The sequence below is a fragment of the Poeciliopsis prolifica genome, unplaced genomic scaffold (genome assembly GCF_027474105.1).
Source record: "Poeciliopsis prolifica strain line A6 unplaced genomic scaffold, Auburn_PproV2 SCAFFOLD016, whole genome shotgun sequence".
NCBI lineage: Eukaryota > Metazoa > Chordata > Actinopteri > Cyprinodontiformes > Poeciliidae > Poeciliopsis > Poeciliopsis prolifica.
The window spans coordinates 5,998,721-6,026,458 of record NW_026562391.1 but is presented as its reverse complement, the minus strand read 5'-3'; the positions used below and the strand labels follow the sequence as shown (position 1 = coordinate 6,026,458).

The following is a 27,738-nucleotide window of genomic DNA, read 5'->3' as shown; positions in this document are numbered from 1 at the left end:
ACATAAGTAATTAAGTCGATACCTCGCTGTCCCTGTCCAGAGGCGGGAAGTGGAAGAAGAGAGACTGTCCCAGAGAGACGCTGTTGATCGGATTGTCCAGATTGTCGCTCTTGAACAGCTTCACCTGGAGACAGTGGAAATCATTAGCTATAAGCTAGTAGATGCTGGTGTGGTTATACAACAAAACCCCAGAATTTGGTGCAGAAATGTTTAGTCTTCTCTGCAGAATTGGAATTTTCTGAAACTGCTTGATTTCTTGGTATTTAAACGACAAATTTTCACTGCAGTGCTCTTGGGAAGCCGATTCTGGATGCCAACACGCAGCTGCTGTGATTTGGGGGTTTTGGCTTTATTGCTATGTTGGGACAGCAATCTGTGTCCAAGTTGCAGCTGTAAAATTAATTGGTCACTGAAGCTTTACGACACATTTGTCGAGGCTGAGAAACGGGGCTGAAAATCATCGCGATGCAAGTGTTTCATATCAGTCGATATCGACAATTATTGATTTGTTTTTTTGTTTTAAATATCCTCCTGTCACTCCACGTTTCAGTCTTTTGTTTTTAAGCAGTTGTGAGACACGGTGGCGAAATATGAAACTGTTGAATTACAGCAGTTTCATGTTTTCCCACCTTGGCTTAGCTGGGAGTGAGGAGTTGAGAGGGTTAACCCTTTCCTCTGCACACATCTCTCAGAATGCTGCAGGGTTCTGGAGTTCAGTGACATTATTGAACACCATCCAATGTATTTTCTATTGATATTGATCACATGTCTACTGCAGTATACATTGTTATTGATTCATTGCTCAGTCCCATCATGAACTAAAACACCTGGAACACCAAAGACCAGACTATAATAATAAAGCACCGAATTTGACTCTATTGAAAGTTTATTGGGCGCTTTCCATGAATTTGAGCCTCCATGTACTTTATTGAAGCTCATCAGTCAACCAGGACATCACAATACTAGGTACAAATCCGGCTTGGCACAGCTTGGAACGTGACTAATACGACATTCATGCGAGCGGTGAACGCAAACCTCTGCTGAAAACTGTCCCAGAGATTTCCAGAAAGTAGCAAAACAGAGCAAACAACAGGGAGTACGAGTCCTACCGAGAGCGTCTGGAGATGTTCAGGAGACGTGATGATGTTCCCGCTGAGGTCGAACTGGTTGATCTGTCTGAAGGCGATGATGTTGACCCCGTCGATGTCGCTGCTCCCGACCTGATAGGAAATACGCAGCTTAATCTTAACAGTACGAGCTGTGCACGCTTTAAAAAAAATATATAAAGAAAGAAATGAAAAAGTGAAGTGAGGAAAAGCTTTTGTTAAGGTCACATGGTGCGATAACAGAGACTTAAAGGGGAATTAAGGCATTTCCTGCCTTGCGAGAGAGATTAGGTGGATTTCAGCTTTTCAAACGAGATAAAATTATAAAATGATAGGTTGGAATTTGGTTGGGGAGCAGATTAACGCTGTTTTTGTTCAGCGAACAAAAAAAAAAAGTCCATGTGATGAGGCTGATATTAAGTCATAATCACAGGGTTCTCACAGTCAATTACCAAACTTTCCATATCCTTCTCCAACTTTCTTTGCATAAGTGATCTAACAGTTAAATTATATATATATATATATATATATATATATATATATATATATATATATATATATATATACACACACAATTTACAACATATTGAATTATAGCATCTGGATATTATTTGATCTCAATCATTAAACATGACATTTTTTGGTTTGCACTTTTGCTTTTTTGTTCTTTATGATAAATATATTTTCCAGTTATTGTCCATTACTAAAAAGCTTATGATTTGTTGAGGATGTCGTCATCTTGCTACCTACCTCTATCGCTCTGTGCTGAGGCAGTGCCCTCTCTATGTGGTCGTTGCCCTCGGCTCGAAGCTGAATCAGATATTTACACCCCGGCTGAAAGAAAACAGCACAAACATTTAGTCATGCAAGGTGTTTAATAAAACAGCCTAAAAGCCTAGCTACAAATAAAACGCAACAACCGAGTGTTTCAATTTGACTCGGCCCTTCATGCCTGCCTCAAATACCACCTACACGTTATATTTAGCGAGGTCAAATCGCAGTGTTTTTGCACCTGGAGTATGAGATAATTCAACCCCCCCGCCCGCCCATAAGGTTTAAGACCTTCTCTCACCAGCAGACCCCTGAGTCGGAATCGACCCTCCTCGTCTGTGACGGTGTCCTCGCTGTAGAGGCTGCATTCTCCCTGACCCACCGCCTCCACGGCCACGTCTCGCTCCGCGTCGCCGCTCAGGGACTGCACCGCTCCGTAGCAGCTGGAAGCGAAAGCACAAGAACACACATGTAGAACGGACAATTGGAAGAGTTTCTGAAAAAAATTTTAAAAAAAAAGAAGGAGAAAAAAGAAAAACAACAAAGTACGGCGTCGTGGAAAAGTTTTCACCCCCGTTGAAGCTGTCCGCTTTTTGGAGACGTGACAAACACCAACTTTGTTTGGTTTTATTAAGCTTTTCATGATGAGCGAACACAAAAGTAGTGCATAATGTAAAGTGGATGGAAAATTAAAAATACAATATTTTGCAAGATTAAATTACAGAGGTGTGATCAAGTGACTTCAGAAGAGTAATTTGGACTTTATTTAGAAGCATTATAAGTATAGAAATAAAGTATTTCACATAAAAAAAATTGCAATTTTTTAAATTTGTAACAAACTAAATTATGTTGTAAAATGCCAATATGAAAAAAACCCTGAATATCTTCTGCATTGCACCTGTATGACTCAGTGTGTGTGTACCTATAAGCGGTCTTGATGCCCGTTACGTCGATGCTCAGGTTTTGACCCTCCTCCACCGTGATCATCTGAGACGCCGGCTCAAAGCGGAACTCCTTCATCATCGGCTTGAAGTAGTACTGGCCTGGACTCTGGAGAGAAAGGCAAGGTTATTTCAAGCTGGGGGGAAAAAAGGAGACTTTATATTGCTTTCTGAACTGTTTGCTCACCAGGTTGTTGAAGGTGAGCAGACCAGTGTCCTGGGTCAAAAGGTTGGAACGGAAATGCCCTCCACTCAGAGACAGAAGCACTCCAGAGAGCGGCTGTCCGTCCTCTGATATTATCTGCAGGAAAGATGGAATATCTTTAGAAAAAATACTCAGGAAAAAAATAAAATGTCCCTGAAACATAAAGAGATTGTGGGTACTGTGGGTGTAATCAAGCTGGCTGTTCAATTTTGTGTCACAGATGTTTTATTTAAAAAGAGGATGTACAAGTGAAGGATAACCAAGGGCACCAAACTGTGTATCAATGGTGTGGAACTGACGGCGGAGCCATTTATCACTTAGTCAGAAAGGGAGACTAATACCAATTTGTGCTGTACGGAACCTTTTAACAAAAGGCCAAGAGCACAGAGCGGAAAAAAAAACCCCGGCTTGAACCATCTGTGAGTAATCTTCTCTCTTAATTACACTTTCAGACAGGAAAACATGAACAGAAGCTTTTGATTCTGACATTTCATATTCACTTAAAACCAACAGGATCAGTCCAGCGTGGTAAAGATGAAAACAAGCTGAGTGGAAACAGTGTGAGTGGGGCATGTGATCCCTGGGATGTAAAGTTTCTACAAAGTACGCAGATGACGGTCGCGTGTACCTTGAAGGTGATTCCGGCCAGAGCAAACGCCTTGAAGTCCCCTGGGGTTCCTTCCACCGGACTCAGAACAAAGCCCTCCTTACTGGCCTTGATGTCGTACAGCCGGTCGCTGTGGAGCGGACCCACGCTGACGGAAACAGGAAGACTAAGTAACTGATGGAAACAGGAAGGCTAAGTAATGATGACGGAAACAGGAAGTATAAGTGACACTGACGGAAATAGGAAGGCTAAGTGACACTGACGGAAACAGGAAGTATAAGTGACACTGACGGAAACAGGAAGTATAAGTGACACTGACGGAAATAGGAAGGCTAAGTGACGCTAATAGAAACAGGAAGGCTAAGCAATGCTGACGGAAACAGGAGGGCTGAGTAACAAGTAAATATGTGCTGAACTGAAATGAATTTGACTGTCAGGCAATCAGAAGGATGAGCATTGCAAGTAACAGTTTAATAAATTATTCCCAATTTTAAATTTGAATAATAAAAAACAGAAAACTTTTTTCTGGAAAGTAAAAATATATGACTGCAAAATAAATTTGATTTTCTGTCCCATTTCTTTCTCTATCTTCACCCCAGCTTTCTGGGGCCGCCCAGGCGCCCCCCGGTGGCCTCACTTTGAAAAACAGTTTTAAAAAGGCTTCATTTTCCCATCCATTATGCTTTTCCATGTTCTTCTACTTCAAAAACACCTAATTTGAATAAATGAGACAGAATTTTAACTCAACGGTTCCATGAAATCCCTCAAACGTTACCACAGAGTTTATATCCATGACTACATTATATTTGATGTTTAGCCTTTAACTGGATGTCTGGATTCGGAAGCGTAATGTCTTGCTTTATGCATGGCTGCAACACCGCACATATCCTCTGATGACAATAAACATCCAGGGGGCCCCATCAGAGCCACACACAAGGCGGAACGCCAGCGAGAATCCATCCGTTTTCAAGCAACAGCCACAGGCAGCATCGGCCCAAAAGTCCTGAACATCCTCACTGAAATTTTAATGCAGTCCATTTATCTGTCTGGATTTTCATACCTGTAGGCTCCCATCTCATTAGTGGCCACAGTAATGAGCGGCACAGAAGCGCCTCTCTCTGTGATGGATATTTCCACACCTTGGAGCTCCGGAGACACTCTGCCCTCTAAGAAGAGGCCGGCGCGCCCAACGATGTCCACTAGCCGACCGGGGCACGATTCTGACGAGAGAGACGGATAGAGAGAGAGGCTCTTCTGATACAAGCAAAGATTAGGACAAAACCTACTTATTCATAGTTAATGTGAATCCTAAATTTAGATCTGCTTAGTGCATGTGTGAAAAATCTCCTACCCCCTGTTATAGTTGCTTCCACTTCAGGCGGGTAGAACAGCAGCTCCTTGGAGGAGGGAGTGACTGTGATCTTCTCTCCAGCCCTGCAAGGAAATCACCGAACACGGGTTTATTTATTTTAAGACAGATCAGGTTGGTTACTGTTAATTTATGCAAGGATTCCGATTTTGTGAAATTACGGGCGGCGTACGTTGTTGCATGTGTGCAACGTTGAGAAAATAAAGGCGTTAAATAACTTCTGCTTGTGTAGATTGAAAAGATGAAAATACTTATCATCTTTTTCCTCATCATTACGTTGGAAATTAAATGTTTTTTTTATTTATTTTTGTGTCATTTTCCACAAACATAAACGTCTCACAGAAGAAAGCATCATCAATTCTGTTTTTGTTAATGGTTCTTTTAAAGCAGAAGTAAAATGGTGGTTCTTAAAAAATAATCGCAAATTTTATTTATCTTTTCACAAATTGCTACGCATCAGTTGCGAGTTTTATTTAGCTGCAGGGGGAAACGTGTATTAGGTTTGCAAAGATTGCAGACCCATGACGTGTAAACGGACCTGGCCCAGTAGGAGAACTCGTAGTGAAACGGGCCCGACAGCTCGTCGGCCTTCTCCAAGATGGGAGGACTGTCGTCTCTGGCGCCGCCCTGCTCCTCGGCCGCTCGCCGCTCTCGTTCCTGCCGCCGCAGCTGGATCTCCTGCAGCTGCTGCTCCTGCCGCTGCTCCTCCAGGCTGCGCAGCGGGCCGAGCACCAGCGCTGGCTCGCTCTCGATGGACGACCTGAGCGGGAGGAGGAACGGAACCGTTTCATGGACGCTCCGACGGATAGAAACGTGGCAGCCTGAGGCTTCCTGATTTACTTGATGGTGACTGTGACGTCCAGCATCTTGTCTGTGGTGATGAGCCCCGTCATGTGATGGCGCACGGCGGTGAGCGTCAGGATGCTGGGGGCCGAGCTGCAGGGAAGCAGGAATGTTTCCAATGACACTTTGTCCAAACTGTTAAATAAGCAGGAGCTTATTTAACAGTTTCTTTACTTACGTATCGTAGGTGTAGAAGTCCTGCTCGAACTGATGGCAAGAACGGGGGTGACTTTGTAAACACCTGGACAAACCATTTTCATGTGATTAATCACTTTGTTCCAGTTTTATATTTAGCTAAGTCTGACACAAACCTTTTAGGTCAAAATGCGGCACTGCGACTATGCATGAGGGAAAGGTTTGCTGGGCTATGAAATTTTCCTCTATGTGCTAATTAACGCCGTGTTAAGCTAAAGAGAGGTCAGGAGAAAGAGACTCACCAGGCTTGGAGAGGCAGAAGCGATTGACTCCTTTGGAGAGGTTGTAGACTCCGACGTTCTCCGGTTTGCTGCCATCTTGGAAGAACTCCTGCGGGGAAGCGAGCGGCAAGTTGTGAAAACTCCGGGGAGAGCGGTCAGATTAGAGGTGGAAAATATAATTTGTTTTCTGAAACACCTGAATTTTCTCTTGTATCGAGAGGGCTGACCGCTCTTCACTTAACATAACCTGCTAAATTGTGAGTAATACACTTTAAAAATAAAATAAAAGTTTAACTCTACTTGTCTTTTTGTATTAAATACTGTCTGAATAAACAAAAACATGTGGTTTTTCTCACTTCATTAAACTTAGACATATTTATAAAACACAACAAAACAGGAACCTGTTTTGCTCTACATTTTTCTGCTGAATAGAAAAATGCAGGTTGAAAGAAAATGTAATATCTGAAACACTTAAATCCCCATGAACAGAGAAATATGCATGCAGACATCATGTCTGTGGTTGCTCTTGAAGAAATGTTACAAATTTGCTCCATGCAGTGATCCCAGTCAAAATCAACATTGGTTATTGTAATTGTGTGTTTATTTTTTCTTTTCCATCATTTCGCAATATTACAATTTTGAGAAGTTGACACTGCCTCTTCTGGATGGAGGCCAAATTACAACATATGAAAGTCTAAGTCGACGTTATTAGTTAACCGATTAGTTAATCTAATAAACCATCAATCGACAACTAATCGCAAGTCGATTAATTGTTTGCATCCCGAGCTTGGATGGCTGTGTACTGACCAAAGTGATGGCGTGGGACAGGGAGCAGCGCAGGATGTAGCCGATCTGTCTGAACTCGACGCCCAGGACATCCGAGTCCAGAACCTCCACTTCCAGAGATTTATGCTTCCAGCACCATTCCTCGTGAGAAATGCCGACTGGGAGCAGAAACAGCGGGAGAAAATAACTTAAATGAAGGTTGAGAAAAGTCCTCGGAAGTAACTCGTCTGTGCTCCCTGAAGGGATCTTTAAGAAAAGCTTAAGAACGTTAAGCACCACAGCAGTCAGGGCTGCCAACACTAAACTGAGAACAGACACTTCAGGGATGCTGTGTGTGCAGGCAGCTTGCAGGCAAATAACAGAATGTACACTGTATGCTGAACAGGATTATAGATGTATGGAGCAGCAGGAGACCCAGAGGTGCCATCTGTGCGATAACATGTCTGGTATTTTAGCACAGTTATGATCTAAAGGTGTTAATTACAAATTGATTTCCCAATAATTAGCCGTGGATTCAGAGAGCTCCGCATCGGAGGAAAAACGACTTTTACAGGAAACAAGTATCTATTCTCCCCGCCCCCAACAGTAGAGGTTGATTTCCAACCTCTACTATGCATTTGTCTCTACTATTGGGAGACAAATGCATGAAAATAACTCTTTGATCCACAGCTTGTTTTTGAAGTTTGCCCACTTATAAGACAAGGAACGGCCTCAAAGTATTATGGTAATTAGATCTCATAAAGAATATCACAAAAAGTCCCCAATATGCAAGAGTGATTTGCATTTCTTTGACTGAAATAAAGGAAAAGAATTCAGCTTCTACAGCTTTTTTTCTGCTTTTACTGTCTATCAAACTCAAAAATGTCACATCGAATTCATTTGAATTTTAGGACTTTCCAATGTAAACCAACTGGCATTATTATTATCCGGAGGTTTAAAGAGAACTTCAACCACAGCCAGGAATTATTTATTTGTAAACCAGGAAATAATTTATACAGAACCCATTTGGCAACAGAAAGTGGGATAAAAAATAAAATAAAATCCTGCTCTTTTGTCCGAGACACTGAAGATGCATGGATGGGTCTTTGAGCATGATAGTGATTCAAACCTGCTGCCAAGGAAATAAAGGAGTGTCAAAAAGAGAATAATTTTTGGAGTGGAGAAGCAACTCCTCACACCTTAGTCCTCCAAAACATCTGCGTGGGGAGTTAAAAGTTTGAGTTGCTTAGTAGACAACAAACCTAAAGGTTTTAAAGTCACACAACAAAAACTTTCAAATTCAGCAGAGGGTGGATTGATTTTTCTCCTCAGTGTAAATAATTAGTAAGAAATTTAAATAACCTTTGTATTTTCCAGGCAAAACATTGTCAAAGTTGAAGCTGAGGATGTCGGCACTGCCAGCCAAAGCCACCGTCTTCCTCTCTCCCTGCCGGCTCACGGGCTGCAGGGTTACAGACAGATCGTCGCAGGAAGCTATAAGAGACCAGCGAACACAAGCATGGCTTAGATGGGAGCGCCCACAAACCGGCGTGAACATTTATTCATTTAAGGCCAATGGAGAAATCTGTGTTAAGAATCAACCAAGAGAGCTTTTACCGAGGCAGTAAACTTTTCCCGAGACAGAAGCCATGAACTGGGTGAAAAGCAGGTCTGTGAGCGGCCGGTCTGTGAGCGAGACCTCCAGGGCCTGAGGCTGGAGGGCCAGGCCTGCTCTCACCTCCGCTTCGGGGAGCGATACCTGGACACATGGAGGAAAGGTCAGGAAGGCCATCATGGGAAGAACAGAGTGTATAGAGCTTCCACAACAGAATGACACCAATGCTACAGTATTCTTTGGTTCCTAAGATTTTCACACAAGTAGTTCTGATCAGTGCCATTGTGGACCGAAGCAGAGCTGGAGTGAATGCACCCGAAAAGAGAAATCACATTCTTCCCGTGTAAAAGTTTGTCTCTGTTCTAAAATAAAACAAAAATACAAGTTGGGAAACCTTCTACATGTCAAACTTAATGTTTGTGAACCACTTTCCAGATTTATAATAACTAAAAAAGGTTAAATTATGCCATGCTCAGATCATTTAGGACACTTAGAAGAAACCTGAAAGCTACTCGAGACTCACATGGACGCTGTAGTTCCCAGGTTTGGCCTGAAAGCAGAAGGCCCCCTGAGGGTCCGAATCGGTGGTCCAGCTGAGAGCCTTGTCCTGGCCCCGGTGGGTCAGAGTGACCTTGTAGCGCCCCTGCTGCTTCATGCCCTCCGGCAGGCGGCTGACAGAGATCTGGCCACAAACACTGAACCTGCGATCAACAAACACCAGGTATGTACAAGGCTTCTCAGGGACACCAATCACTTCCTGTTGGCGTTCGTTTGATTCAGAAAAACAGCAAACGTACCCCGCTGTGATGATATCGGGAAGCTGGGGCGTGTTAGGGGCGATCTTCACTGTGACCGTCTCGAAGAGCATCAGCTCCTTGGTGACGCGGATGGTGTAGACGCCGGCCGTCATGTTCTCCAGCCGGAAGGAGCCGTCTTCCTTACTGACAACTGCAGGGGCAACAGGAAGAACGGTGCAGCGTCAGAACGTGTCTGAAATGTGAAATACCAGCCGCTACCATGGAGGTTAATTTAGCAAAGGAAACGAGAAGTCTTCAAAAGCCCAAGCGAAGAATGTCCAGATGTTTCCTTTTAGTTATTGTGCTGAGACGGATTCTGATATAGGCAGTGTGGTCACCACCCATGTTCCACGGACATGTAATACCCTGTATTTTTATAACAACACAGAGATGCTAAAGCTTACCCTTAATTTGATTGTTAAGCGAGACGGTGGCGTCTGCCACGCCCTCTCCGTCGGCGCTGTTCAGCACTCGGCCCGTCACAGAAAAGCCCATCACTCGGAAGATGGGCTGAAAAGAGAGAGACAATAACAGAACGACGACATTCATAAATGTCAGTGATGAATGAGATCTAATTATCAAACACAAAATGAAGGAGGGACTTCTTATCATTTTAGTTTAATAACATGAAATGACTCCATGTTGTTTCTTTGCACTTAATACTGAACGCACAAATTAAGCAGCAGGAATTATTCCTTTCTCTGCTTAACGCTTAGTAAATCAATCTCAAAGCAAAACAAAGCCAAGAAGGAGAACCTGAATCTGGACTTTTTACCTCGAGTTTCAAGCTGTTGTGTTCCACCTTGAAATTCATCCTGGAGGGAGCAACATCGAACGTGATCCTTTCTCCTCTGTAGAAAGGCACCTGCACAGGAAGGAGGGGGACAAACGAAAGACAAGTCATTTTTCTGCTCTCAAACAACAATCTGATCAAAAGAAACCCCTGAAGGTGCATTTAAATAGTTTTTCCTTTCACAACAGTTTTTTTTTGTTGTTCTTCTTTTGTAATATCAATATATATTTTTTTGTGTTCTCATGAGATTTCTGCTTCTTGCCGTAGAATCTAGCTGCTACATAAACGTGATTTTTGGCTGGGTGGTTATGCAAGACGGGGGGAAGTCATCATTATTAAAAAAATAAAATAAAAAATAGAGAATGTAGGATGTGGTGGCACCTAGTGGTCTAAACTGAGAACTGCAACCATCTTAAAATCCATGGCTTACCTCTTCATCATGCAGGGAAAAAAAATGTACATTGCAAAGAATTTGTATTTTTGCAGAAAAATGTAATCACTCGCTTTAATATGAGCGATTAAAGACTTCATTCTGTTGACTTGGTTTGAACCCATTGGGAAACAGCCTTGATTTCAAAATACAAAATGTCTAGGCTGAAATGGCATAAAAATTTAGAATTGGACAAAAAGTGTCCAAGATCTGCAGGGAAAGTCTGCCAGTAAATCAGAGATTCCTTGAGCGGATTCATTTGATTCATTCTGACAAAATTTCTTCCTCAAAAATGATTTAAAAAACTTACTTAGACTGTACATTTTAGATGCATATGTTTTCTAGCCTGGCCTACGTACTTCTCCTTGATTCTAATCTCCATTTAATGCTCCGCCTGGACTTTCCTTCACTGAGCTGGATTTCTCCTTTATTATTGGGCCATATTGTCTTCATTTTTGATTTATAGCAAAAGCATTCAGCTAGCAAAACAAAAGGGTCTTTAGTAGAAAAGAACAAAAAAAAAAACAGTGCATTAGTTGCAGAAGTTGTTACTAACTTAGTTTGTTGTGCAAAATAGGCCTAGCGTTTTTTTTTTTTTTAATTCAGGGCATGCACTGGTTAGAACTTTATAACTGGGTGCTCCAACACCGTTTGAATTTCTTTATACTGTTGTGTCCACTGTTCTATTGAATTGACCCATGTAGTGAATTAATGACCATTAGCTATCCTTTTATACCTCACATTAACATTGATATGTGTCTGATTTTAGCAAACAGAGAAGCAGAAGAACATACCACGGTGTACTCGCCGCTGGCCAGCGAAGGAAAAGTAAAGGTGCCGTCGTTCTTGGACTGAGTGCTGCACAGGTAGACGAGGGAGCTGTCCTCATTATCCGCTCCGTCCACCGGCGACATGTTGCAGCCACTGATGTCCTGGAAGTTAAAGAACATTTCAACCCACCAAGGACCACATTATGATCGCCATCATTTCACAGATCAGAATGAAGCATTCACACAAAGATTTACTGTAACATTTTTGACAGATTTAAATTGCTTAGGCTTTGAATGTGGAACCTTAAAAACCACAAACAGGAGAGGGAAAGATCAACAGACGGATGGGCAGATGAACAGAGGGAAAGATGACTGGAAAGACAATTGGATGGAGGGAAGACTGAAGTATAATGGAAGGTAGGATTGCTAAATTAACAACTTCTAGGTGGCTGGAAGGACAGACATGGATGGATGGACAGACTGGAAAGTCAATGACTGGATGGAGGAATGCACTTTTTAGACGGTAGGACAAGATGTACAATTAGAAAAAAATTATTTTTCAAGGTTCTTATTTTTCTATTCCTGCCTATGAAGACTGGAAACTACTTCAATCCAATTTAATCCTTATCCAGGCTCCAAATAAAATGCTAGGAATAGATTTAAGTTGAAGCAAAAAAAAAGTGAACAAATAAAAATTGATCCTTTCTAGATTAACTTGAAAGACAGAAACTTTCCGATCCGGCTTCACTCCTCTGTTTGTTGGAAACATGCAAACTGATGTCGGTTTACCTCTTTCCTGACCGTGGCCGAGTACAGCAGGAAGGTGACCTCCTTCATGGGCTCTCCATCACTGCGGACCTCCCCAGAGACGTCGTAGCCTCCAACCACCAGATGCTCGGCGGCCTGAGCGTTGGCACTGGAGACGTGCACAGCGGTCTTGCTCTGCATGGAGACAGCAAAGGTTGCTGCGTTAGGCTGCATGCAGGGGTGGAACAATTCCCCTTGTTTGAGACTGTGATTAGTCCTGAAGATCATTAATAATAATAAAAAAAAAGAAAACACCTTGCTGACCTGGCATGGAACCTGATCAGCTCAGCAAGTTAAGTGAAAACTGAAGGGGTTTTTTTTATTATTCTCCAAGAGGTGCAGAGTTAAACACAATTTTTACATCTCAAGATATTTAAAGTAATATTTAGACATCTAGACATTTGAAGAAGAAAATATTTACCTAGTTGAGTGACTATTTTTTTCTTTTTCATTTTTATTTAACCAGTAAACCCCGTTGAGATCTAGACCTCATTTTCAAGAGGAACCTGGGCAGAAGTCTGCAATACAGAGCAACCTCCTTACAACATAATTAATAACATTTGAATGTCAAACCAATGCTGAACTTGCTTTTTATCTAATTACCCTTTTTTTTTTTTTTTGGCAGGACGCAAATGTTGCCAGATTTTACTCATTGCTTCTTTCATGAACAGATCAAATTATAGCACAACTTGAAGTAAAAAAAACAAAACAACAACAAGCACATAAAACCATTATATTTTTATTCGGAAAGATCATTGTATTTTATTTTTGTAAGATATTGAGTCGTGTCATATGAGGCACGCTTACATGTTATGAGACGTGGCAAGAAAATAGTGGAAATAAAAAAAAGAAACTAACAAAAACAAAAAATAGTTACCTCGGCATAGGTTTTGTCTTGTCTCATGTTCAGTGTAAAGACAAAAGTGAACATTTTTCTTTCTACATTCGCCCTGATATTTGATTTGCTGTGGTGATCCTGCAGAAACACGACTCAAAACTGAAATATCTTGGCATCCTGTTGAATTCTCATTTAAAAGTCAGCAAGCCTGAAGAAGATGATGAGCAAAGTTTCAACACCAAATTGCATAAAGTGCAGTTTGAAATGTATTTTCCGCCCTTGGAAAGTGCTTGCTTTTTAGCGCTTTACTTTTAGCGTCCAAGTCTGTCTGGTGACAAACAGTGATTTAAAATAGAATTTTAAATCACTGTTTGCAATTCCAACTCCTTCCAGAAAGATAAAGTCAGAAGAAAACTGATGCGTTTACTCTTGACACTGACACAAAAAAATGCTCTCGAAACTCGTAAATCTGTCACTATTTTTTAAACACGTAAAAGAAGCAGCCATTAATCAAACCCTCTGCGTGATTAAATGACAGAACCAACAAACAGGATGCTGACATTTTGTAAAATCCTGCATGAAATGCACCAACCTTCTCTAGAGACCAGGAGGGATGGAAGGCTGTGATATCATAACTTCCAGGCAGCACTTTGAAGAAGGTGTACCTGTGTTAACAGGACAAAAAAATAAAAAAGATTAAGTTTTTGCCAGCAGTTAATTTCACCAGTGTGATTTCTGCTGAGGCATTTGTGCAAATCCTCATTAAACAAAGAGAGCTACGGTGCACTTACTTTCCTCCAGGCTGTGTGAAAACGCTCTTGACTTTCTCTTCTGATCCCGCCTGGCTCAGTTTGACTTCGACTCCAGCGGGGCCCAGGAGGTGGCTCTTACTCAGAACCTAGGAGTTGGATTACACAGGGGAAATAAAATATTCAAAACAAAACCAACAGCGGGACGGAAATTGCACCGGCTGATCAGGTCTGTGGAGAAACAGCTTCATTTAGACTGAGAAAACAGCCTGGATGCATAGATTTACTGCTGTTCACATTCCCTAAATATAGCAGCTTGAATCAGTCAGAGTTCACACTCTTTACACACATTTTGCTCTCTGACTAGGACTTCTAATGAAGGTGTTCATCGTGGCTTCAAATGCATTTTATTTAACAGATGATAAACTTTAGGTTGCTGAAATCACATGTTTTTTCCAAGCTTAAACCTGTGATGGAAAAGACACATAATTAGATATGCGTAATTATGTTAAATGGTGCTTTTGAGAGTCAGTGACCTCATTCTGATTTTTTTTTTTTAACTGTGAATGGATTCTTGGCTTTTTCTGCTCAGAACCAAACATCTTCATCCTTGATTTTTTTGCTTTCAGATACCAAGATATTGTCACATTTTGTTTTTAAGCCGTCTTGGTCATAAGAAAAACTGAGAAATGTGCAGATCTACATAGAAGTCCAGATAGATTTTTCAAAGATTAGCAAAAATATTTCTGTTTCTGTTGTACAAGTGCTTTGTTCACCAAATATGCTGTTCAAGGTGCTTTAGCTATGTAAACATCCAAGAGTTTATGAAAAAGGGGCATATGCCTTTATGCATAAATGGCCATGCTATTGTAAACAATGGCATGTTTACAATAGCTATTGGGATTGTGAGTTGTGATCTCACAAACTCAAAAAAAAAAACAATAAAAAAACAATAAAAAACTGAAAGAGCCAGCATAGGAATTGGAAGCTAAAACCCCCATTAAAATTAGCAAATGACAAAAACAAGAGGAAAAATTCTGCAATAAAATCTTACACTACTATAAAATGTAACCATGAGTTATTCTATTGTTTTTTTTTTTTTTTGCTTAATTGACTTCATTATCTGTCTTTACATGAAAGGGGAGTGTGAAATTGCAACGGGGTGAGGTATAGTTTCCTTTCAGGTGCTCTTAAAACCACAGAAAGCCTTACCGTTCCTGAGACCGAGAAGCCTGTGAAAACAAAATTGATGTCCTCTTCTTTGGTGCAGATGTCACTGACGCCATCCACATGCAGGTCCACGCTGGTTGGCTCTGTTGGGCAGTAAACGACAAGAACAATGAACACACACACAGACACAAACACTGCCTGCAGACAACCTGTGGTTCAGAGTTTAAAAGGCTTCTTACCGAAGCTCCAGCCAAGAGGAGGCTCGATCTTCAAAACAAAGTCTCCCTACATGTCAGAGAGGTGAGTGTGAGCTTCGCAGTTCGTCAGTTTCAGAAACGTGCAATCAGCAGGTTCCTCACCTTGTCGTAGAGGGGGATCATGAAGTACCCATTGATCGGGGCGCAGTCCGTCTGATACTTTAAGGAGCCTTGTTTGGTGTACAGTTTAATCTGGGAACCAAGCCAGGACACGGGAACAGCATTTGATATGTTTATTTCGGGGCTTTAACTGCTTTTCGTTGGGTGCTTTTGTTTTTAAAGCCCGAGTTTGATTTGACAGGTTTAAATAACCCTGAGCCTAAATCATCTGCAGGCTTGAATGAGGCAGGATTAGGAGGAGCAGTTAAGATCTCAACCCTGACAGATATTAGGATTAGGAGTGACTGCCACGTGGAGAACATGCACAAGATTATAGTACTGATTTCAAACGATACATTTAAAACAAAACCTAAGCACAGACAACAGATAAACCACGGGTTTAATGTAGCTAAATTACCATCTAACTACGTTCATTGTATAATTACATATACAGGCATTTTTATTCTTATTAATTATTATTATTTCTAGCAGAACAGAGTATTGTTTACGTATTTTATCCTGCCATTCATGCCGGTAGCTCTGCCTAACCTTTGGTTTGCTGCGACTAAACCAGCTAGCAGCTAGCGGCTAGCTTATCTCACCTCGATCAGGGAGTAGTTGATTTCAACGTCGGACTTTACGAATCCCCCACAAGCCACCACGATGTCGTCGGAGGAGCCGGCCAGAACCTGAGTGTAGATGACGCAGAACAAGAACCAAAAAGATCCCACGTCTGCTTGGATCGTAATTCTCAACATCTTTGACAGACCGATCAGAGCCGCCCAGCACGCTGCCTCCGGTTCCGTACCAGCTGAGACGCCGCTGTCATTCAGAGAACGGAAGCGTCCTCAGCAGCGCCCCCTGGCGGGTCGGAGGATATACAACTCAGACAAATAATTTTAAAAAAATAAACGTATTTATGAAAATACGTAATAGGGAGACCTAACCATATTACCTATTTTTATTAATAAGATCAACAGAGCTAAAGACAGAAAAAAAACGTGTTAGGGGCAAAAGAGAACTGACTGAGACTGAGGTGATACATTATGGTTCAGAACAAAGCAGAATAGCCTAGTCAAAGTTCAGACCTAAATCTAAACGAGAATATGTAGCAATATTGGTGCATCACAGAAGTCCTAATAAAAGATACTATTTGGTTTTAACAGGTCAGTGTTGAAAGTTTTAAGTGGTCAGAATACATTTGTAAGGCAATGTAGAGTCAAAATCTGTGTGCATATTTTCCTTTTCTATTATTTTGCAAATTTTGTTTTTTTCTCTCTTTTCACACCAACGACTATAGGTACTTGACTGACCAGCAAGAAGCCAATTCTAAATTCTAAAGGTCCAATTTTAAAATAACCCAGGAGTCATTTTAAAGTTACAAAGAAATGTTCAAAAAACATTGCTTTCGTTCAGACAATGCAAATTTATTTGTTTACTGCACAGCTGTTTTTATAATGTTGTGTATACAACCAAATAAAGAAATGTACACATGGCTACACACAGAAAAAAAAATCGCTTAAAACAAACTTTTAAAGTGCATGAAATGTAAAGAGACGCTGTTTATAAAGAAGTGAAGTATATTAATGTGAAATGAAGTCCTTCTTAGAAGGAAAAGATACAAGTAAAAACCCAACAACAAACCTAAAACCATATTCTTGACTACATATAAAAATATGTCATAAGAAAAACACTGAAAACTGACAGGATGTCAGCATATTCGCAGAAACACGCAAGTGTTAGTGTTAATACAGAAAAAAATACAAACAAAAGAAACTAATGTAAAAAAAGTAGAAAGAATGCAGATTGTATTTTTTTTTGTTGGTCCAACTCCCATATGTTTGTCTACTTGTGGAATCTCTTCTCCGGGCCTCACACATGTGTGGAGGACTTTGGTGGAGAATGTGCCAGGACCATCGGCTCGTTGAAATTGCTGGCGAAGCTGGTGTGGTAGCTGGGGCTCCGCCTGCCGGGACTGCGGAGCTGAGGAGCGGATCTGACCACTGGGACACGCTGGGCCTGACATAGCTTCTCGATCAGGAAGCGTTTGTCCTGGCCCTCCTGTCAAACGAAAACCCGGAAAGACTTCAGTGCACGGATTTTTCACCGGCAAACCGTCACTTGGCACACCATCCAGTCTGCATACCATAGCAAGCTTCTCCCTTAGTTGCTCGATGACTCTCTTGTGAGCCCCAGCAAGTGCAATCACATAGAACATGGCCAAACTGTAGAAAGAATAAGAAAAACAAAAATTTAAGTTCAGCCAGAAAGACAAGAAGTATGTCTATTAAGGTGTAAAACTCACCAGGTAACAACAAAGAAAGAGACGGCAAAGGTCTCCGACACGAGGAAGTAAATGAAGTTTTTGGTGTTTTGTGGCAGGGCTTCTACTGCGGCTGGAAGCGCCTCCCAGGACGTGTTGTAGTTAGAAAACGGTCCGCACGCCTGCGAGGATTTTATTCTACACACAAACGAGAAGTGAGAAAAGAGAAAACATAAAATCGAAACAGAACCAGAGTCATGGTCGGTAAACTGTAGTGTAAAATGAAAAAGTGCATATGCACCGACAATGCAGCCGTATCAATTTTGCACTTGCTATTAATAAAATAAAAATCCCCAATAAATGCCCCCTCACCTTCCGAAAAAGAGAGTATTAGAAAGCGTGTCAATATTTCAGTTAATTAAAATAAGGAAAACTCAAGTATGACAAACTCATTACATTTAAAGGGTTTATTTCTGTAAATAGAAAAATCTAAATCTAAAGAATATAATCACTATTTTTAGTGTCTGTTATAGAAGTTCAATGCAATTATTCCATGACAAAAAAACCCCATAAAAAACAACTAAAGCATGCATTTGTTCATTTATATTTATCTACAATAGTTGGTTAAGTTTCAAAGAGTCTTGGCTCCAGAGCTGCAGGTTGCAAGCCTCTGTGCTAACGGCTGCAGTTTTGCTATGATCTTCCGAGGCTTAATCTCCTTATAGAGGACAACTGTCCATTCAGCAGTTTTCCCCTTGATTGAGAAGGCCATAATACGGCCATAGCGTATGATTACCATATTTGCGTCCTGTTTTAATCTTATCTGATGTGTAAATCCTCTGAAAAACTGAACTTTCATTAGCTGTAGACCACATTAAATAAAATTACCATGAACAAAGGCATTAAATACATCACCCTGTGTGTAATGATTTAAACTCAAAAGAGTTTTTGACTTTTTGAGTTGAATTACTGAAATAATTCAGTGATATCCTGACTCATTAAGATGCAACTTTTCTTCCATCTTAATAAAGGCAAGTCTAGGAAATCTGAGATTGGAGGGCTGCTGTACATTTTGGTCAAACCTGTTCTATGTGATTATTAATGCAGCTTAGAGTCTCAAGCAGGCACATCATTTTGCACGGCACTTACCGGGCAAGGCTAATACCAATGGGGATGCAGGTGAGAAGCAGGGCGATCAGCAACACACCAAGGAAGAAGAAATTGGAGCTGGACGCTCGAAACGGCCGGGTGGACGGACGGCAGTTTTTGAACAATGACAACTATGAGAGATTAAGACAATATACGCATATAAATATGCTGTGTTTATATGTATATATAAAAATTCAAAGCTCAAATCACTTTGGAGCTTTCACACTTTTAAGTTGATGAAATCAAACAAAAGCAGCGACCTTTTTGATGTAGAAGATGCAGAAGTATTTGATGGTGCAGATGGCCGGAAGCATGGGACAGTAGTAAGTGCCCATCCAGCAGATGGTCTGACCGTAGACAATTTCCAGCACATTTTGAGGAATACCAAACTCCTGCAGGCCCCACATCTTAGTCAAGGGACAATCACAGAACTTCACAAGCATCCTGAGCAGGAACAGAAAAGTGGCTGAGAAGCTGGAGGAAACTGAAAAAATAAACTAAACAAATAAAAATGAAACTGAGCTCAACCAGAAATATGATGTTCAATTGGTGTCAGTTCAAACAATAAACACGTTTTGAAAAGTAAACTCCTACGGCGACACAGCTGGTTAGTTTGGTGTGTTGGACTGTTGCTCTTATTTCTCGAACAAGCATGGAAGGTCACGGTTTTCTAAAGTTAGGGGAAAAATAACTTTCCATCATCTTGTTCCTGTGTTTAAAGTCCATTTGATGAGATGACAAAAACTGTGAGTGAGCATTTTATGGTTGAACAGACCGTAGTAGAATAATTAAACATTCAGAGCGCCATTACCTGCAACACCACGACACAACACAATACTCCATTAATTTCAAACTACACAATCCTGACATTTCAGCAATAGAATGCAGGAGACCTGATTTGTGTGTTTTTCCTGATTAATTTGCGTAATAACTATCTGACCAGTAGGGGGCACTCAGCGTAATGAAATCTCAAGTCATGGTTTTACTGTTCAACGCAGGTCAGTTTTAACCCCAGTACATTTTCCAAGAACGCTTCATTCTGTGAAACATGGTGAGCTGGTGGTCTCCTCATCCTCTGACCCTGCAGCTCGCCCTCAATAAGACGTCCATAATATTCTATAAATCATAGAAAGCTGATCTAAGACGGTTCAAAATGAACACCGCGGTGTCGTTGTTGTTGTGTTCTCTGAGCCGTTCATACACTCGTTTTACAAGAACCATGTTCCTGTGCCAGGGGCCGTGTCGCCTCGTCATAAAATAACCGTTGTTTCTCGCATTAACTTACTTTCGGGGAAACTGCACAAAGAGGGTGACTGAAACTATAATGATGAAGTCAAATATGGTGAGTTTGTACATCTCCTGGCCCACACGGGTCTCCCAGCACTGCAGCAGATTAAAACGACAACAACAAAAAAACACTGAGATGATTAAAGAGAGAACAACAAAACAAATCTGACCAAGCACACATTCTGCTGTTCAAAGTGAACTTTAGCGGAGATTTGAACTGGAACGTCTGGAAGAGTACGAGACTGGAAGAGTACGAGACAAGAAGAGATTATTTTTAGTATTATTATGAAGCTAAATTCTGAGCTCAGACACCAACAGAAAACCTGCTCCCATGTATAAATGTAGATTATTTTTAGCTGTAGAGCATAGGTTTAGGTCATGGCCCCAAATATTTATCCACCTCCATCAATTTAAAAAAAATTCTGATTGGCTGGTGGTAAAAATGGCAGTGGCAGCCAGTAGGGAATTGGATACTGAAACAGAACCTGGAAAATTCAAGATGGGTTTGAGTCCATGTTGTTAAGTTAAAAGTTTCTCTGGTAGGAAAAAAAAAAAACAATGCTGCTTTTTAGAAGAAAGTTTCTTCTCAGTCAGACTGGATCGATGACTGCGTCTATAAACAAGGTTGCTTTAGACTTTGACTAGGCCAATCTAACATATGCTTCATTATAAAAGGCGAACTCCATCCTGGAACAATGATAAATGAATACTATGTATTCATTTCCATCCCTACTTACAGAGCCTGTTTGTACCTGATACTATTTATACATGTCTGTAAAAGGGGCTGAAAATAAATCCAAACAAATGAAAAAATAATGAAAACAAAGCATCAATGTATCCACACTACTTTGTGTTGGTGTGTCATATTAAATCACAATAAAATGCATTAAGGTTTGTGGTTGAAACGTGACAAAAATGTGGAGCTGATTATGAAATAAGAGAAAAAAACAACTTACATGGCAAAGTTTTTGGTGGCTACAGGGATCGCTTCCACAATCTTTGATCTGAGACCACAGAGAGAAGAGCAAAACGGCAATACTGGTCAACCGCATGAAGACACACCTGTGGAGAGAAGGTGAAGTTCAGACAACGGTAGCCGTTTCTCTCAAACTAACTTAGCAGGACGAGCACATGGGGGTAACACTGCACCTCATGAGAGTGAAGCGAATTTCGAAGGCGGGTGAGTAATCTTCATAGTTGATGATGACAGAGAAGAGGAGTGGAGTGATGAAGTTGGCCAAGGTGATGACGATGGAGGGCAGATACTCCTGGATGAGATCCACAATGAAATTCTCCTGCAGGAAGAAAATAGTTGCATTGATGACTGTAATACACAGGTTTGATTTATCAATCCTACATTACATTATAGGTGGAAATTAGTGGATGTTTGAATTTGAGAAAAAAATACATACATTTTGAAACCATAATTTTACTTTTAAGTTAAGAGTGTAAAACTAATTTGCTTAACGTTTACTTGTTAAATGTTACGAAAATCTGGAAATGTTGTGATTTCTTTCCACACTTTGTGTCAGAACCAGAGGACATTTTTGTTATCCATAAGATTGATGGGTAACAAAAAAATCAATTTTACCAGTCAAATGATAATCATATTAACAATTTAGCCGTATTTTTATGTGGTTTAGTAAATATTCACCTAGTTAAACCATAAATCCAGAACCTATTAGACATAAAGCAGATAAACTCATCACTTAATCTCTGTAGTGACAAAAAACACTAACTGTGGCCCCAGTAGCTTGTAATAAATTCAATTAAACGACTCCAATTAACTTACTAGCACTTCATTTTAGTAATTTAAGTGGACAGACGGACTAACGTTCTTACACTATTGTTTTGTTTATTCACCAGTTAAATAAATCTATCAATATTTTAATTAAATGAAATAGTAGCAGTGTATGCATCATAAGAACAAAAAACGGGACACAATGGGAAGAATCGTATCAAGAAAACTAACATTAAAAGATAGACGGCAAACTTGAAACAAAACGGTCATATGTTACGTTTTTGGCTTTGCTTCTTGCTTTCTGGGAGAAGGTGGTGGCAGCATAGATGGAGAAGAAGCAAGCGGCCAGCACTCCAATGACAAATATGTTGAGGACGACACGGAGGAGATAAATCCGACATTTGTCCTTTGGGGTGCGATCCGCCATTTTCTGTTTGATCCGCTCGTCCTCCAAATCAGTCTGGAGATACAGAAAACATGACCCGCTGTCATAGCAGTAAATATCAAAACCACAGAGACATGACCCAAAACAAAACAAGAAAGCAGCGATCATTTTGAGCCAATAATTAAGAGGAACAAAACTGTTTACTTGTGCTTCTTAAAGCTGTGTTTCCAATGGTATTTTTAACCAAATGAAAACAGGAAACATCTGTTTTTATAGCGAAAGAAAAATATGTTTTTACAACAACAACAAGGGAAAAAACTACTTGAATGAGTTTTTGATAAATCTATACAGATCCACATGAAGTTAACGGCATCCATAAACTCAAATGCCTTTCTCACTCACCAGTCAATGACAAATGAGTTCAGTGAAGAGTCAAGGCAACAGCTTTTGTGAATATGCACAGAAATACAAGGCACACGTTTGCAAGGCAGAAGTTTATATACAATCATCACCGTCATAAACGTCATGGGTTTAGGCTTTAACCCATGAATTCTAGCCATTTTTTAATTTTCTAAAACAAGTATTGGTGGCACGGTTTTAATTTACTGTGTATTTTCTTTTTTTTTACTCCAGAGTAAAAATAGGGCAAATATGTACATACACCTCAAGTAATATTTGGTTAAACTCTGGAAACATGAGGCAGTTCTATACCAGAAAACCAGTCAGTTTTCTGGTATACCAGAAAACCAGTCTGGTATAGAACATAATTGATTTCCATACCAGGAAACTGCTGAAGTTTTGGCAGAATGTCAGCAGTTCAGTGATGATATATCAGGACAGAAATATGCTAAGATGTTGTTGATGGCAACATCTTTCTCTCTCTAAATAGACAACAATCTTTAAATGATTCAAACTCCTTTCAAAACTGACTGACAGGCTTAAGCCTGAGCTGACCTTGAGCTCGTAGAGCAGACTGCTCCTCTTCAGCTTTGCTGCACTCTCGCTGGTGATGCAGAAGTCCCAGCCCGCAAAGATCTTGTTGCAAAAGCTTTGAAAGCGATCCTCGTCTTTGATCAGATGGCGCTTGAATCCTGCAGCGGACCTTAAGGAAAACACAAAACATGCTTCATACGGGCGTTGAGTTTGACAGGCGGATGCCTCTCTGCAAACAAAATGATGCAGCTTTCATCACGCAGCTAAGCTAATGAGAACAGATTCCGCAATTCGCCTGAAGTACGTTGGAGTCTTCAACCCAAATGTTTGTATTCGCAAATTAACTCAATTTGTGAGGAGTTGGACTTTTTAAATACCTTTTAACAATACAGAGCAGACTCAGGAAGAGGTATGCTATAGTGGTGAGGAGATATGCCAGCGGCAGTTTGTATGTGACCATTGAGAAGCGGATTTCAGCCTTTTTGTAGAAGCCGTAAAACAGGTAAGTCCGTTCCAGAATGCCCTGGAGATAAAGCACAATGATTAAGTCCTGAACATAGCTTTATACACACAATAACTTCAGAAGTAGGTAAAGCAAGACAAGTGATTCAATGAAAACAGCTAAAACACTGAGCGCAATCATTCAAAAGACCTCAGACAGACGGAAAAGTTGGCCACCTGTAATTAAACAGTTCAAGACGTTGGAGGTTCTACATTCTGGGTGTATAAAATGCTTATAACAGACAAATTTAACAGAAAAAATAGTCTTTACAGCTTACAATGATTAGCACAGTTCACTATTCACATTTAGTGTGTACCTTTGTAATTAATTTCTATTTGTTGTATTCTTTTGTATTTTGCGCACAGGATGCCACTTTTCTGCCTGTAAGCTGCTGCTAACTTCAATTTCCTGAAGCATTTTAAGTCTTCCCTAAGGGACTAAGTCTAAGTCTATTATTTTCTGTTGTTGTTATTATCAATTCACTCATGGAAATGTCTCTGTGTTTCTCTTCAGTCTTATTTAATTCTTTTGTTTTTAGAGCAGCAGCAGAAAAGTAGCTCAGTGTGAGCATCAGGGCAGCCCAACAGTTGCCCCACTGTGTTCATGTTAAAAAAATGTTAAAAGCTGACTGGAAATTTTGGAAGTAAAACATCAACACCATAGAAAATACAGCAGTGGGCTCAATAAACATATCCTTTCTGTACGTTCTCTATGTATAAACAAACATCTTTATTTATTTATTTATTTATTTTTAAAAATAATTATCTTTTAAAGCTTAAAAGATCATTTAAACTTGAAAAGTTTGGATAACAAACAGTTTATTAACAGTTTATTTTTGAAAAATAACAGGTAGAGTGAGTTGAACGTCCAATCAAACATTAGGTGTGATGAGGAAAGGAGCAGAGTTGCAGGTTTGGGTATTTTCAGAGATTTTCAAAAGATCAGTGATCTTCCAGTTATGTCTCCCCTTTAGTGGCTGATTACTAATACTAACGAGATGATGATAAAATATGCATAAAACGCCACTTCATGTTATTTATGCTCCCATTTGTTTTTCTTATCGTTATCGCACAATATATTCCACCATGCATTCTGAGTCTCTACGCATTTGCCACCGCAAAAAAATAGTTTTTTTCGGTGCTATATGAAGGGAAATTATTTGCTTAGCCTGGTGGGAGGGCAGGTAAAGGCTGCTGGCCATCTGGTTAATAAACTCAGGGAAACCCTGTAAAAGTTTAACTTTTTTTAAGTAGTATCAGGAAAATAAGTATCATACATTAACATTAGAATGAAGAACATACTCCATTTCATTTTCCTTGTATGTTCCCACCAGTGAAACCCTTAAGTCAAATCTCCTACTTTATCTGATTAACCATATACAAATAAAACATTAGCTGCATAGTGCAGAAACTTACTTCACCAGAAAGCAGATCTACAATATGTTCGTGATAGTTAATGAGAATCCTCCGACTGTTGCTTGGGTCGGTTCTGCAAACATTTCCTGCAGGAAAACGCGGTTAGATTCAGGCGCGTCAGCATTTCACCTCCAGTTTAAGCTTTATGATGGAAACAAACACGTGTGTCCCCGCACCTTTATGCTCGTTGTAGGTGGCATCTCTTCCGGGGTGGGGGTCAATGATCATGGGAAAAATGACAAAGCAGAATATGACCATAAAAATGATCAGGTTGAGCGCAACCAGGAAGCGCAGAAAGAAGAAGTAGGAAAGGATCCCAGGTCCAAACATCCCTACAGACAGATGAAAGAGAATGCTAAAAAGAGCACAATCAAAAACGCGACAGCGTCTGTATTGTGAAGACAAGCGTTTGTTTGTCTCACCCTCTATCTGGTGGATGTCCGACCTCCAGAGCTTCAAGGAGCTTAGAAATGCGTCAGCGTCATCCGCCAGCCTCTTCAGGTACCTGAAAGTGCCTGCCCTCCACACCCTGCAGCCGATTAAACCTCTGCTCTCCTCCATGCGCTGATCTCTAGCAGGTGACGCAGACAAAACAAAATGTTACTATCAGGCACCGACTGATTACTGCTATCAATGTATTCAGAGGTTGGCAGAGAATTTGAGTAGTTCTCGTCTGCCCAAAACAAGAGAAGTTTGGTCTGATTTAACTCCAGGCAGTAAGGGGAAAAAAAGTGTCTCTCTCTTTTATCATTTTTTTAAATATCCAGATTCAAATGTATATATTGCTTGCCAAATTTAGGCTTTTAATCAGATGTTAGATTGCGCTTTATTTTTTTTTAAATTTACAGTTTGTATATGAAGCATTTTAAGGACTTTACACAAAAATCAAGCATTTCAAAACCTTGAAAACATGTTAGTTGAATTTTTTTAATGATTTCAAGCACCCACACATTCACACAGTGAGAATCCCAAAGCGGCGCACGCCTACTTTCTGGACGCAACCACAAAAACAAGAAGCCTCATGAGAGATTTTCTGGTTGCCTTAGAAGACTTTTGATGGATACTCAGGAGTTTCCTACTTGTGTCTGCGTTTCTCAGCCATGGGTAAGGGCAATTCTCTGATGTCCCGCTGCTCCATCTGACTCTTCTGCCTCTCCTCCTGTCTTTTCTCCAGTCTGTTGACCATCTTCAACGTGCCAGGGATGCTCAGCCTTCCTTTCGAGCTCTCTCTGCTTTTGATGCTTGACGATTTTCTGCGGTACAGCAGCGACTGGTAGCTGGGAAGTTGGTCCAGCAGCGGGTTGTTGGTGACCCGTCCCCTGCCGCCAACGTAGAACACTTAAAACAAAGAAAAACATGGCTATGTTAATAAAAACATAAAAATTAGCTAGGAAAGAAACTAATTGAATTTAACTAAATAAAACTGTTTTACTAATTATGGTTAGTCACAAAAAAATTGTATACCATTTCTTTCATTCAACAGAAAACTGAAAAGTGTGGTGTGCATTTGTATCCAACCTCCATTAATCCATATTGGAGATCTATCGGAGAAGGGAAGTCTCTACCAGCTTTGCACATCTATTGACAGACATTTTTTTACCAGTTCTTCTTTGAAAACCAGCTCAACCTCAGTCAGTTTGGATGGATAGTTTCTGTGAAGAGTCATTTTCAGGTCTTGCCAAAGATTTGAATTATATATTAATATTTATATTTTAATATAAATTGGTTTTTCCACAGCATAAAACACATTCAAGACATACTTGCATTGCAGTGAAAGGTGTATATTCTGCACAAAGATAGAAATAAATACGTGACTTTTGTTTTGTTGCCATTTCTTTCTATTTTGTGCTCAAATTTTGAGTTTTGAATTGCTTAATGTATTTAATCATAAACTCATATTGTAGTCTATCAAGCCATATAGTTTTTGCCCACATGATGACAAGGAGCAAGATTTTAGAAAAATACTCATCTAATCTGTGGAAAAATAAGGTTTTAGGAGAAAAACCTGATGGGAAAAGTTAAATGGATGGACTAAAAGATAAAGACACAAATATATAAAATATATTTGTCATTAATCTGCATTGATGCAAATACATTTATTTTTCATATTCTACTTTCCTTCTTTGGAAAGTCATTTTAAAAAAAAGTTAATTATAAGATAATCGTTAACAAGCATTTTGGCAGGAATGTGAGGCTAGCTCGGCGATAGCAACGTTAGCAGACAAACTAAAACCGAACCCTGTTGACCGGTTGGACCAGTTCGTGAAAGTAGCTGAGGTTCGCCGTGAAGTTCATAATCACCTGAGTCGTCCTCCATGGTTCCTTTGTTCAGAAGAAAAGCCGAACAGATTTAAAGACAAACATAGAGCCAGCAGAAACACTAAACAAGGGAGGAAACCGTTCAGCTGTTGTCAGGAAGAAATCCCCAGAGACAACTTCCTGAATGCGGCCACCGATCCCATTCTATGGAAGCCCGTTACTGACATTATTTGTGTTTGGTTTGTTTTCATTTTTGAAGTAGCGTAATGTCGTCTGTTTTTTTTTTTTTTTTTATCTCATCTTGACCTGCCTTACATAGTTTCATCTAGTAAGATGTCATAATAATAGGTTTATTCATATTTTGCTTATTATATGCAATTTTGGCACAGCAGTTATGTTTGTTGACTGAAATTGATGCAATTTATGCTCTTTTACTTAAATTTAAATATTTACAAA

At 40.2% G+C, this 27,738-nt stretch overlaps 1 protein-coding gene across 1 annotated transcript in view; it reads right to left on the bottom strand.

Annotated features, from left to right (window-relative positions):
- nomo (nodal modulator) overlaps positions 1-27,470 on the bottom strand; it is a 30,268-nt gene extending 2,798 nt beyond the window's left edge. Inside the window, 46 exon segments of the mRNA XM_055041074.1 lie at positions 23-124; positions 1,110-1,220; positions 1,857-1,940; positions 2,179-2,320; positions 2,800-2,927; positions 3,006-3,119; positions 3,652-3,778; positions 4,691-4,850; positions 4,982-5,064; positions 5,538-5,759; positions 5,840-5,935; positions 6,021-6,069; positions 6,072-6,083; positions 6,280-6,367; positions 7,066-7,202; positions 8,386-8,517; positions 8,641-8,782; positions 9,162-9,339; positions 9,436-9,586; positions 9,840-9,945; positions 10,211-10,300; positions 11,453-11,590; positions 12,218-12,370; positions 13,666-13,738; positions 13,865-13,971; positions 15,035-15,135; positions 15,232-15,277; positions 15,352-15,441; positions 15,951-16,112; positions 16,114-16,170; positions 17,227-17,409; positions 17,495-17,573; positions 17,654-17,809; positions 18,761-18,891; positions 19,021-19,204; positions 20,046-20,143; positions 21,004-21,109; positions 21,197-21,342; positions 22,066-22,248; positions 23,128-23,275; positions 23,484-23,629; positions 25,024-25,109; positions 25,200-25,355; positions 25,446-25,594; positions 26,103-26,361; positions 27,325-27,470. Of these exon segments, the coding sequence (XP_054897049.1) occupies positions 23-124; positions 1,110-1,220; positions 1,857-1,940; positions 2,179-2,320; positions 2,800-2,927; positions 3,006-3,119; positions 3,652-3,778; positions 4,691-4,850; positions 4,982-5,064; positions 5,538-5,759; positions 5,840-5,935; positions 6,021-6,069; positions 6,072-6,083; positions 6,280-6,367; positions 7,066-7,202; positions 8,386-8,517; positions 8,641-8,782; positions 9,162-9,339; positions 9,436-9,586; positions 9,840-9,945; positions 10,211-10,300; positions 11,453-11,590; positions 12,218-12,370; positions 13,666-13,738; positions 13,865-13,971; positions 15,035-15,135; positions 15,232-15,277; positions 15,352-15,441; positions 15,951-16,112; positions 16,114-16,170; positions 17,227-17,409; positions 17,495-17,573; positions 17,654-17,809; positions 18,761-18,891; positions 19,021-19,204; positions 20,046-20,143; positions 21,004-21,109; positions 21,197-21,342; positions 22,066-22,248; positions 23,128-23,275; positions 23,484-23,629; positions 25,024-25,109; positions 25,200-25,355; positions 25,446-25,594; positions 26,103-26,361; positions 27,325-27,340 (5,607 nt within the window). The 5' untranslated portion in view covers positions 27,341-27,470.
- Between the last annotated feature and the right edge of the window lie 268 nt (positions 27,471-27,738).